This window comes from Epinephelus lanceolatus, chromosome 18 (assembly GCF_041903045.1).
Source record: "Epinephelus lanceolatus isolate andai-2023 chromosome 18, ASM4190304v1, whole genome shotgun sequence".
Taxonomy (NCBI): domain Eukaryota; kingdom Metazoa; phylum Chordata; class Actinopteri; order Perciformes; family Serranidae; genus Epinephelus; species Epinephelus lanceolatus.
Window position 1 is genome coordinate 12920529 of NC_135751.1, and position 13451 is coordinate 12933979.

The window sequence follows — 13451 nt, forward strand, 5'->3', positions numbered from 1 at the left end:
ACTACGCTTAGCGATAGTCCTGTATGAGTGGTCAGACAGGCCGGTGCGCATGTTGTGGAGATCAGTGTAAAATGTCAGGGTTCATCTGGCCCCGCCCCTCGCCCTCTGCCGTTACAGCCGCTCTGCCGCCTCCTAGTGGACGGGTTGCTGTGGTGCGCCGCAGCTGTTGCTGTAAACCGGTTTTTTCTACAACTTGTTTAATGCAGCAAACGGCTCAGGAGGAGCAACTCTACAACTTTATCAGCCAAATTTAATTTAAAGAAATGCTGAGTTAATGTAAAGGACCAGGAGAGGCGCTGCAGGGTATTCAGGCAAAGTGGGAACCTATCTCTCTCTCTCTATCTCTCCTCCTTCTCCTCTCTGTCTGACTCTCTCTTATTTTAGAGGCGTGTTCAAGACAAAGCAGGTCTATCATCTGAGTCCTTTGGTGAGCAGACACTTCTGAAACACAGCTCCTCAGTCTTTGAGCAAGGTAAGAGCAAAATAAATGTCTTCTTCTTACAGCCTTTAGAATCTGACATAACACTTGCTAGCAAATGCGTCCTTTTAGACGAATTGTAAAGATGTTAAACAGTGATTAACACATTTACATTATTTATTTCTTTTAGTTTTACATTGCTTATCTTGTTTCTTTTTGTTGGGAATAAGAATCCCCGGTGTGTAAAACGTCTATAGTTCACTCTGATTTTCTTGTGCAAAGCGCCTTTCCTTCTTGTAATGCAAGCTAAACGAAAGTGAAAGAGGATAGATGTATGTTATGTTAACACATATTGTGTTTGACTTGCTTTTCATTGCACAATGAATAAAAATCAGGAACAAACCTTTAAGAGGAACTATTCTACTTTCAGGAAATAAAGGAAGACTGAGCAGAGTCTCAGATGTTATTTGCATTTTTGTTATTTTGTTCAGTGTATGACTCAGACCCAGTGATGTACAGAGTTACTTCCTGTTTTTCAACCTGAACCCTGTTGTCACATGTTTTTGTGTCTAATTGACTGATGGAGGCAACACTCTTTGGAATATGTCCAGTAGGCTATTGAGCGAGTGGGCTGAAGCTGCCAGTGGAGAAACAGGCTTAAAGTAATATTAATGGGCTATTGTGCATCATCAGTTTACATCCACTGTAGTGCTTGTTTTGCCACTGACAGTCTCAGATAGTTATTAAAGGATAACTACAGAGATAGACCTTTGTGTTGAAGAGTAATATCCTTTATATTAACAAGAAACAGCCCTGTAATAACTATCACCAACATCACCAAACTCCATTCAATTTAATAATAATTTTATCATCCTAATACACCATCATTCAAAGTCACCAGAAACCAAATTAAAACTCTCAATAACCATCTTGGTTCATCCTTTAGCTGTTCCAACAACCAACTCTGGTTTGGTTGAAATAAACCTTTGATTTACTCAGATAGATGTGAAAATGTGCTTTGTCGATATACAGTCTAAAATGACTAATTATTTAAATGGAATCTGGTGAGTTTACCAATAATGATTTTGTGGCTGTTTCTCGTTAAACAAAAATGATCTTACTCTTTCACAACAAGAGCTGTCTCTGTAGGGATCCTTTCCATAATGTTGTCGGACACTTAAAAAAACAGTCTGAGCCTGTCTGTTGCAAAAACAATAACTTATGTTACCTGATATTGCACAAATGCCCTGTGTGGTTACGCTGCTGGCTGCAGCCCTCTCACGCAACACTAGACCAGTTTCAAAAGTTGGTTTTTCTATTAGTCACTTAGACACACAAATATGAGGAAAGGGTTCAGGTTGAAAAATACCTTTGTTTCCCTTTAAGGAATAGGTTTGAAATCACCGGATAGACAAGATATTTTTTTTTACAGACAGTCACAAGTTCATGGATATTTATGTATTTAAGTATCTGACCAAGCTTATTATACTTCCTGGTAGAGGTTGTGACCGAGAGTGTAAGCAGAAGTAAATGTATTTTCCGAGTAGAGAGGGGGATTCCACATGCACCCCTTTCACTTTCATTGATGGTCTGTGTGTGTGTGTGTGTGTGTGTGTGTGTGTATCTTCCCCTGTGTGCAGATGCAGAGGTGGGTCGTGATCTGTTGTGCTCTCCTGGCTCTGGTTGGTGCTGACGAGTGTCCAGATGGAGGAAGATGTAAAGACAGTCAGACCTGCTGCTACGACCCAGCCAATGGCTATGAATGCTGCCCATTTGCTCAGGTAGACAATAATAAGTAAAAAATAAAGGTATAAAATTAAGCTGTTTCTCATCTGCAGTTACTGCTCTCTGTTGTAGGGCAGATAAACCCCAGCAAAGTCATAGTGCATCAACTTGAGTAGAATACTTTGGCCCTTTTGTCCAGCACATAGTTACATGTAAATATGAGATAACCATTCTCTTGTACTGTAAAATAAAAAGGATGAAAGTTACAGAGGTACTATTCATGCTTAGTGGTGTTTTAGTACTTTATGTGCCAGATAAAAGCTGAGGCCTCATTCAGCTAATGTGATAGCAGTTTGAAACTTTGGTAGTCAAAGTGTACCTACTACTGCTGTCCTCATAGGCTGAGTGCTGTGGGGATCACATGCATTGCTGTCCTGCGGGAACAGTCTGCGATACAGCCACGTCCAGCTGTCTGAACTCTACTGGGTCCATCCCCTGGGTGGAAAGAGCCTCTGCTGATCAGCCTCGACACTCTAAAGTAATACTCATAGAAATCTGTTGCTTTTATGATAAAGTGTTGAGTGAGAGTTCAACTTATATAAGATGAATGCCCCCTTTCCCACCTTGTCCCTGCAGTCCTTCAGGATGATCAAGACACACATGGGGGAGGATGACGACAACATCTGTCCCGATTGGTCACGATGCCCACCTGAGTTTTCCTGTCTAAAGGCCTTGACAAGGTTTGGCTGCTGTCCCCTAGCTCAGGTAATCAAACCTTGTTCAGAGAATGATACATTCATCAAGAAAAAGGAGGAAACAACCACACCTACAAGTTCATTAAAGCGACAATGTAGTGAAAAAAAAAGTCCATTATTTAACCACTCCTACAGTAATACTAGTGGCATTATGTGTGATGTGCAAAAGTTTTTTTTTCCAAAAGCCCAGTTACTTCCTGTCACAAAGAGGATCTTTGCTGGTTTGGTTAACAAACTAAACTTTTTCACTTCACTTTTAACAGACAGTGATTTCTGCTATTGTGGGACATATTCATTTAAAAGCTGCAGCTCTGACCAGACTGGAGTTTGATGTGTTTTCCTGGAAAGTTATTTGCTGGATTGCGTCACAACAGACCAGTAAAGCTGACTATATGGCGCCTTTAGATGTCTAACTACTACACCTATTTGGAGTTGTACAATTAAGATTGAGGTCTTGTTGCTTTATAAAAAAAAACATTCATGAATTGTAAAGTAAAATGGCTGTAATAGAAAATCAATGAGCTATTTGATTCCAAGTTTTAGTTTGATTTTCTGACCCCTCACAGGGAGTCCCCTGCTCTGATGGGAAACACTGCTGTCCTGAGGGCCATCAGTGCAGCGCAGACAGCCGCTCCTGCATCGAAAAAGGTGAAACTCTTCATGATAATAATAATGGTAATTTTATAAATGTAGCATTGTATTTAAAGCAGAGTTTACAAAGGGCTTGTCAAACAAAGCAAAACAGAAGCACGATATCCCAGAAGCATCCTGGTACTTACTACCACAACAATATTAGACCATACAGTTTGGCGAACTGACCAGGACTTTCTGGCACAACCCTATACTGGTCCTGTCTGCAGGACAGGGAGCACTTTGTGTCAATGGGTAAATGGGTACATCTGAGTGAACAAAAATGACATGGAGTTCCCCAAGGCTCCAGCCTCGGGCCTCTTCCGTTCAGCTGTTTTGATTTGCCAGAATTAGCTTGTTGTTGAAATGTGCTGTGCAAATAAACTTGTACATTTTCTAAATTTGATATTCTTTTTATGTTGTGGCAGAGCTTGTGACCACAGTTCTGTGCAGTGACGGAATATCAGAGTGTCCAGATGAAACCACCTGCTGTGAAACCCCAGAGGGAAAGTGGGGATGCTGTCCCCTGCCAAAGGTACATCATGTCTGATATTGTAATTACAGACACACAAAAGGTGACAGCTGTGAAATGCAAATGTTACTCCATAGCATAATTGAGAATATGAATGAGGATAAAGTCAAATGATCTATTTGCATGTCTTGCCTGGATGTGCAGTTATAGTGACTTTATGGTGTCTTATCATTTATGGTTCTGAGGTGATACTCCATGTGTCTATGTCGTCTAAACAGGCTGTGTGCTGTGAGGATAAGACACACTGCTGTCCTGAAGACAGTACCTGTGATGTGGAACAGTCCAAATGTATTTCCTTATCTACCAAAAAACAAACACCAATGTGGGCCAAACTCCCTGCCAGGATAAGAGCAGACTGGGAGAACCAGAAAGGTCAGATCAGATGCGTGTTTCTGTTCCTGTGAAACTTACTTCCTCATTTTTTTAATCATTGTCTGATACTGTGTGTGTGTGTGTGTGTGTGTGTGTGTGGGTGTGTGTTCAATCTGTGTGTGCTTCCACTCTCAGAAGATGAAAAAGTCACTGCAGAGACTGCTGTTGATGGTGGCTCAGAAAAAACCCCAAAGGTCACTACAGTAAATGAAGTTCCTCCTTCACAGAAGGAAGTGTCTGTGTCATCCACCACAAAGGCAGCTGCAAGTGAGATGTTCATCGTGAATCAAAGTATATAGAAAAAGAATACACCTAAAATTGAAGTAGAGCATGACTGGATGCACAAGTTTTAGTCTACCGAGTAGTTTCTGATAATCAAATGTACAAAGTCAACAACAGACCTTTGTTATAGATAGTGGTGAAATATAATTTAATACTGTACAGCATTCTTCCTGTATGCAGTACTGTAGGTATGATAGTTTGACATCAGTAATCATATCGGTAATGAAGCATACAAGTATTTTGGTAAACAGATGCAAGAAGTTGAAGAAACATTTTTAAAGCATCAGCATGGCTGGTCAATCAATCAATCAATTTTATTTATAAAGCCCAATATCACAAATCACAATTTGCCTCACAGGGCTTTACAGCATACAACATCCCTCTAAGGAAAAACTCCCCAAAAAACACCTTTAACGGGGGAAAAAAAACGGTAGAAACCTCAGGAAGAGCAACTGAGGAGGGATCCCTCTTCCAGGATGGACAGACGTGCAATAGATGTCGTACAGAACAGATCAGCATAATAAATTAACAGTAATCCGCATGACACAATGAGACAGAGAGAGAGAGAGAGAGAGAGAGAGAGAGAGAGAGATTCAGGTAATAACAGTAGCTTACAACAACATTATTGAAAGTAATAATATTATAGTTATAGTTCTGGCTACTGTGGTACAATATGTTGAAAGTATGTATTAATATCTGGCAGCATACATGTGTGACAATAGTCATATGTGTATAATAACAGTAGAAGTATGACTAATGACTAATGATGGCAGCAGCAGCAGGAGGCATCTGGCAGGACCACGGCAGCAGCACAACCACACACGTCACGCTGTCCAGGCACCGCTGCGATATGAGTTAATCTGAGAGACAGTGGAGCACAAAGGCTCCGGAGAAGAAGCCGAGTTAGTGACATCCAGAATGGCTGAGTTAGCAAGATGCAGTAATAGAATACAAGAGAGAGAGAGAGAAGGAGAGAAGGTGCCCGGTGTATTATAGGGGGGTCCTCCGGCAGACTAGGCCTAAGTCAGCCTAACTAGGGGCTGGTACAGGGCAAGCCTGAGCCGGCCCTAACTATAAGCTTTATCAAAGAGGAAAATCTTAAGTCTAGTCTTAAATGTGGAGACGGTGTCTGCCTCCGGGACCGTAACAGGAAGATGATTCCACAGGAGAGGAGCCTGATAGCTGAAGGCTCTGGCTCCTGATCTACTTTTGGAGACTTTAGGGACCACGAGTAACCCTGCGTTCTCAGAGCGCAGTGTTCTGGTGGAATAATATGGCACTATGAGCTCTCTAAGATATGATGGAGCTTGACCATTTAGAGCTGGTGTCCTGCTGAAAACACAAAAAAACATATTTTAAAAGATTGCATCTCTTCCTGTGTGAGTATGTTTCAGTAGTGGCCAGCTTAGTTAGATAAAGAGGTTGCATGTAAACAAACAAAAGTTATGTTTATATTCCAAGTTTCTCTCGTGTGTCTAACAAATTCATTAAGCATATTTCCATTTTCACAAAATGTTTCAATACATTTTAAATCCTGCTTGGTTTACATCCATGTTTGCTTGTTAGCAGTCTTCTTCACCCATGCCTTTGTTGGGGCCTTGCTGTGTTTCTTGCTGCATTAGAGAAATAGTTCACCCCAAAACAATATAAACTGTATGTAGTAATCACCTCAGTAGGCTCTCTGTGTTCCCAAAAAAGGTTTTCTATTGAATGCTGTAAAGGAGAATGCAATGCATGAAAAATTAAAGCATATCAGTGCAAACAAACTTTAACAGCAGCCGAATTAAAGACATTAAAAAAGGTTATAAAACACCTGAAAAAAAAACGTTTTTAAGATGTGTTTGCAGCATTATCCATGTATCTTGTGGGCTCATGGAAATCCAAACACATGATGTGTTGCGCATGCGTATACAAATAGCACGTATAAAGAATAGCAAAAACCATTGTGTCTCCCAGCTGTCCATCAGAATAAAAGTGTAAAACCGAAAGCAGGATGTGAGTTGACTATGGATGTATAAGGAAACCTGGATAAAGCATTGAAGACGGGACCCCTTTCATTCTTATGCTCAGCGGTGCATGAGGCAAAAAAACTTTATTTCTATGTTATGAAATCCCCTGATGATCGGCGCTGCTTAGGCATCATTGAGCCCAAAGAGAAAGCGCACTAGAGACTTCCGCCGCCCAAGTCGGCTACGTCCTGTTTAGCGCTCTGCTAACTTGAATGGGAATGAAATGATTGCAGCTCTCCTTGACTTTCCAAATGTTATCAGATTGAATGGATGAAATCCTGATAGTGGAACGAGTCATTTTGCGGGGGTTGTGACGCTCACAAAAATGTATCCACTGATTTAAAGATGTCTCTCTCCCATTGTAAGTCTATAGGAAAAAGTCCTTTTGGGCTCAATGGCATCAAGTGACGGACTCAAGAGTTGTAATTCTGCTCTTTGGCCACCTCAAAAATTGGCTTCAAAGCCTGGCGCACCTCCTGGTGGCCTGAAATTGACACCCATAAAAACTCCATAGTGCTACCAGTGGTCAAAAATTCTACGGGGTACCTTTAAATTGAACATTGAATCGTTATTATAAAATTGCGATGGTTACTTCCATTCCTCTCCCCAGCAGTTCCTTCTCCTACAGCGCACATTTTGATTTATTAGGCCAAAAAATTAATTAGATAGAGCACATTGTCCAAACAATGTCTGCGGGCTGACAGTCAGAGATGGACAACAAATAGGAGATAAATTATCCACAGTATTGCCTAATGTAACCTGTGCTGTACTTTTTATGACCACAGTTATCATTACCGTATTTTAAAGGTCCATATGAATGTTTTCAAGGTGCAATAGTGGGGTTACAAAAACAAACTGTCAGGATAGGTCACCTTATTATACCACTGCTGCCCAAAGCAGTGTTCTTATCCTTCGAAATGTTTACTTTTTCTCAGCATGACAACAGATTTCAGATATAAAGGAAACCTTAATATTGGCATTTTTTTCAGGCAACGATGTCCCCTGCGATGATACAGTAGCCTGTGAAGATGGCACCACATGCTGTAAAACCAAAGAGGGTGGCTGGGCTTGCTGTCCTCTGCCAGAGGTACGATTTTGGCTGCCAGTTTTTACACAGTCCTAACTTTCATGTTAAGAGCTTTGCCAGTGTATTCATTGTTTATTGTCTCTCTGATCAGGCTGTTTGTTGTGAAGATATGCTTCACTGCTGCCCAAAAGGTAAGAAATGTAACCTGGTCGCCCAGACCTGCGATGACGACACATGCTCTGTGCCGTGGGTCCAGAAGGTACCCACAATCCCCAGACAGGACGCACAGGTGGGGAATGTTACGTGTGACTCCACCTACAGTTGTCCTGATGGATCCACCTGCTGCAAGACCACAACAGGAGAGTGGGCCTGCTGTCCTCTGCCTGAGGTAAACACACAGAGCCAAGATTTATATGCCGTTCGGACATGTAAAAAACTTACAAAGAACTCTACACAACTAAAATTACAGTATATTACCTCACAAGGTTGTGAATACCAAATGAGGTGGGTGTTCTTATGGACTCTTCTTGTGAACATGGTAAACACGACCCCATTTGAAGGCAGCAAGAGACTGGAAACTGGCGGTTGTACAGATGAGTACAAACAAAGAACATAATGTGTTGATTAAAGAGCTTTAGAGATGCTGTTAGGGAGATTTTGTTACCCTTGGACCAACCTGATCTCACAGAAATACGTGAAATGACCACGACCTCTTAACACCGCATTCCGTGGTGGCAGCACGTAATGGGTTGAAATTACGTGCTGCCACCACGAAAACAATGCCAATGTAAAGTCAATTAGGGTCCTCTCCCGTGGTGGACACACAGATTCCCTGATTCAATCACGTCACGTCAACCTCGTTTTCCTCAATGATATCTTTAACATTCCTGTATACACACAAAAACGCAGAAGTGTCCTTGATAACTCAACAATATGACAGGTTAATGTCAAGGCCATAAAATAAAATAAATGTATTTTGCCAGCTTTTGATAGCGTAGGGCTTTAAGAGCATTGTGCTGTGGGCGGATGGGGCGCGCTCCACTACTGTTTTGTAGCTGCTGTCCGCCGTCTGTGGGCTTCATTCCATTTCAGATTGCCATCCGTCTGCCGTAACTGAATCCAAACGCCAGTAATAAATAAATAAATAAGAAGATAAAAATAAGGCTGAGCACGGATAAACCATAGAGGAAACACCATCACATGGAGCCGTCTGCCCCTGGCAACCCGGCCACCCTCCACTCCACCAGGGGAGAGTGGACCCCAAGCCAGCGCCACAGAACGGCTGCCCCGCTGGTTATACGTCCGACCGTGGCAGCTGTCACACAAACCGCTGCTGAAAATTATACATTTTGATACAGGTAGGCTATATACATATTGCAAAACTCTGTAAAAGTACACCAAAGCATATTTTCGTTTCCAAATATTTATTTGAAAACAAAACCATTCATACGGTCAATATAAAACATTTTGTTAGTAATAAAAAACAAATGTAATCTCAATGTGAGCCAGCCGGCGGGATTGTGGCTGAACCACTTCCAATGTTCATTCATTCATTCATTCATTCATTCATTCAATCGTGTGTTCAATGTGTGTGTGTGTGTGTCAGAGAGGAGTACCAACAATATTATAGACCAAATGTTAATCTAATTATTATTGTAGAATGTATTTAGTAAATCACCACTCTCAACTGGAGACAGCAGCAAAAAAAAAAAAAAAAAAAAAAAGGCATTATAAAAAGCCGACAAATCGTGTTAATTAATTGACGTGAGACATTGAAGAGGTTGTCTCCTATAGTCTGTAATTTTTAATTTTTTTTATCATAACTTCTCGGAAATTACTCAAAAGTAGAACATGCTAAAAGTAAATACAATAATAGGCTAAATAGTATCTAAGCAATAATAAAGTGTCTAAACAATAATAAATATTATCTAAGTTATCTATTAGGCTACCATTCCACTCTGTAAATAGATTTTAACATTTCAATATGATTTTAATATTATTTTTGCTTACTCATTATTGTTATTATTGGTTTTACTTTTTAGTAGTATTGTATTGTCTGAGGATGACTCATTTTAGTAACTATCTACAGTAAAAAAGATAAAAACAAGCAAAGAAACAAACAAAACTCATTTTATACACGGGGCCTTCAAAGTGCTCTCTGAAACTACATCTGGCATGGCTTGTGTCCAAAAAATTAAAAAATCTAAACTTTGTCGTAGAGCTAAACCAAATACATCATTGGAAAGGTCTCAACCTGGAGAGTAACATATGTCAGTATGAAGATTCTACATGGCTCCTGCTTTCAGCCATTGACCTTTGAACCTTGACCTCAGTGCATGTTTGAGGGCTTATAACTCAGCAACGAAAGGGGGTACAGACATGGGACCAACTGTTATAGAGAGCTCTTGACCTCAGCTATCATGTGAGTGTAGTCAACAACTGAGGGTGCTGTCAGATATGGATAAAATATGGATAAAATTAATTTTCACCCATTTAGAAATTAGATATTTAAAATCTGATTTCACAAATGTGTTTACCATCCCCTTAAAGTCCACAGTGTACTCTCAATTCAGTATTTACAACTTCCAAATCTGGGAAAAACACTTAGATTTTTAAAAAACTACAATTCCCTGGGACCGCGCCATGCAGTTTGATACATATCAGCAACATAGTTGTAGTTCTTCTGATTTGCAAAGTAGGGCTCTAAATAGGGTTGTAAAAAGATATATCTACTGAATATATCTAATATCAAGTAAAGCCGAACTAGTTATTACACTCCACCTAGATGAACTATGGTAAGAAAAAGTAAAGATGTCCGCTAATTTTCGATATTTTAGCTAATACACTAGAAACGGCGTTTTTGGGACAGTAGGTTCGTTTGCGGCATGTAAAATAGGGTTGTAAAAAGTTAGATCTACTGAATAAATCTAATATCTAGTAAAGCCAAAGTAGTTATTACACTGCACCTAGATGGACTATGTTAAGAAAAAAAGCAAGGATATTGGCTAATCGTAGTTATTTTAGATAGTACTCTAAAAACGGTGTTTTTGGGACGGTAGGTTTTTTGCGGCTTGTTGTAAAACAGGGTCGTAAAAAGATACATCTACTGAGTATATCAAATGTCTAGTAAAGCTGAACTAGTGATGACACTGCACCTAGATGAAATATGTTAAGAAAAAGTAGGCATGATGGTTCATTTCAGATATTTTAGCAAGTTCTCTAGAAACGGCGTTTTTGTGATTGAATATTTGAATAGGCTATAACAAATATCTAGAACAGCCGAACTATTACGTTATTATCATTATTATTATTATTGGTGGGAAATTATAACAGGGGAATGTATTTGCCGTTTTAATATCAAGAACACTTCCGCGTTTTTGTGTGTATACAGGAATGTTAAAGATATCATTGAGGAAAACGAGGTTGACGTGACGTGATTGAATCAGGGAATCCGTGTGTCCACCACGGGAGAGGACCCTAATTGACTTTACATTGGCATTGTTTTCGTGGTGGCAGCACGTAATTTCAACCCATTACGTGCTGCCACCACGGAATGCGGTGTTAAGAGGTCGTGGTCATTTCACGTATTTCTGTGAGATCAGGTTGCCTTGGACACAGCCAGGCTAGCTAAGCTAACCAGCTGCTAGCTGTAGCCAAATATTTACAGTACAGACATTAATGTGGTATCAATCTTCTCATCCAACTCTCAGCAAGGAAACAAATAAGCACTGAAAGTAATGTAGTGTATTTGACCACTTTTCACACTCTCACTGGTTTAGTCTGCACTTGAACTTTGCCTACACTGACAGACCTCTCTCCTCATGCAAATTCATACATCCAACAATTTTTGTCACTGAAAGTATTCTTGTCACTTTGTTCAAAGGCGGTCTGTTGTGAAGACCACGAGCACTGCTGCCCTACTGGCACCACCTGTGACCTGGCAGAACAAACCTGTAATGGCGCCTCAGGTTCAACGCCCATGAAGCAGAAGATACCTGCTTTTGCTACGGCAGCACCCACTACAGTGGCCCCCATGAACCAAGATCAGGCAACAAGCTCAAAGCAAGACGAGAAGAAGGAGCCTGAGACAGAGGAGGTGACAAAAGCAGAGAACAATGATGACGACGATGATGAGGAGAATAAAGAGGTGGGGAGCATTCAGTGTGACCCCCACACCAGCTGCCCTCAGTCTGCTACTTGCTGCTTCATGACCTCATCTCAAAAGTGGGGCTGTTGCCCACTGCCACGGGTGAGCATTGACCTCAATTAAAACACCTATCCTGTTTAAAGCTGCAGTATAAAGAATTTTAACACCTCATAGCATAACATGATTATGACTAATTACTATTTTTGCCATAGATTATGGTAACACTTTACTTTAACCCCTTTAAACATTTAATAAATGGTTTATTACACTATAATGCAGCTATAAGGACGTATGTCAGACGTATTTTATATTATTACACCTGTTTTTCACTATATTGTCCTTCATTATTTATTTAAACACCAGCACCCACTGATAGGTGCCTATAAGAGAAAAAATTGTTGACAGCTACGTTACTCAAAACTTATATCAGCTTCTAACTACAAAATATTGTACAATAAAACATGAACTCAATGAATATACACTGCTTATAAATGCTAAACAGGATGTGTTAAAGGAAAGCATTACGTTTTTATGCCACTGTGCCAGAAAGCTGTGGCCGATGGCGTTATGTTTTCGGGTTGTCCGTTCAGTTTTCGTGAACAAGGGTATCTCAAGAACAACTTGAAGGAATTCCCTCAGATTTGGCACAAATATCCACTTGGACTTCACAATAAACGGATTTGTTTTGTGGTGGTCAAAGGTCAAGTTCACTGTGACCTCATCTGTTGCATTCTCGTGAACACAGTATCTCAAGAACGCCATGAGGGAATTCTTTAAAACTTGGCACAAACATCCACTTGAACTGAACGGTGAACTGATCAGATTTTGGTGGTCAAAGGTCAAGGTCACTGTGACCTTGCATCAGTTTTATTGTGATGAATGCGATATCTCAAAAAGGTCTTGAGAGACCTTCTTTAAATTTGGCACAAACGGTTACTCGGACGTAAGAATAAACTGATTAGAATTTGATGGTCAGTGGTCAAAGGTCAAGGTAAGTGTGACCTCAAAAATGTTTTTGGCCATGACTCAAGAATTCATAAGCTAATGCTAACAAAATTTTACTAAAATGTCTAAGATGAAAAAAATTATAAAGTGATTACATTTTATATCCAAAACATTAAAGGTCACCTTCACTGTGACATCATAATATTCTGCAAAAACACTGTCTGCCCATTACACAACATCATATCTCAGGACCAAAAGGGGAGACATTTGAACAGATACTGAATTGGTGACTCTAATCTTGGGTGCCCACTTTGAAACTGTACTGATTGTATAGATCTTCTGTGCTATATAAATACAGACACAGACACACACACACACACACACACACACACACACACACACACACACAAAAACACATATGAATCTAATTTTTAATGCCTTCATACCATCTTGAAATATCACCAGGGTATATGTTTTATGATGGTCTCACCAACTTGGTTGAAATAAATGCTTAATTAACTGACTTTGATGTAAAAACAATATGCCATTTTCCCAGCAGCCTCTCTTTCTGCAGTTGCTGGCCAGCTCATACATTTAAAGCTCTACAGA

At 40.2% G+C, this 13451-nt stretch overlaps 1 protein-coding gene across 3 annotated transcripts in view; it reads left to right on the top strand.

Annotated features, from left to right (window-relative positions):
• The first annotated feature begins 251 nt into the window (after positions 1-251).
• Positions 252-13451, top strand: part of grna (granulin a) — a 29270-nt gene continuing 16070 nt past the window's right edge. The window contains exons 1-11 of one of the 3 annotated variants that reach the window (XM_078161627.1): positions 252-472; positions 2059-2199; positions 2544-2681; positions 2780-2908; positions 3465-3546; positions 3957-4063; positions 4279-4432; positions 4568-4699; positions 7713-7810; positions 7902-8138; positions 11634-11999. In XM_078161627.1, the coding sequence (XP_078017753.1) occupies positions 2059-2199; positions 2544-2681; positions 2780-2908; positions 3465-3546; positions 3957-4063; positions 4279-4432; positions 4568-4699; positions 7713-7810; positions 7902-8138; positions 11634-11999 (1584 nt within the window). In that variant the 5' untranslated portion in view covers positions 252-472. Of the gene's footprint in view, positions 473-2058; positions 2200-2543; positions 2682-2779; positions 2909-3464; positions 3547-3956; positions 4064-4278; positions 4433-4567; positions 4724-7712; positions 7811-7901; positions 8139-11633; positions 12000-13451 lie in introns of all 3 variants that reach the window. The other 2 variants (XM_033644629.2, XM_078161628.1) reach the window with 2 other exon arrangements.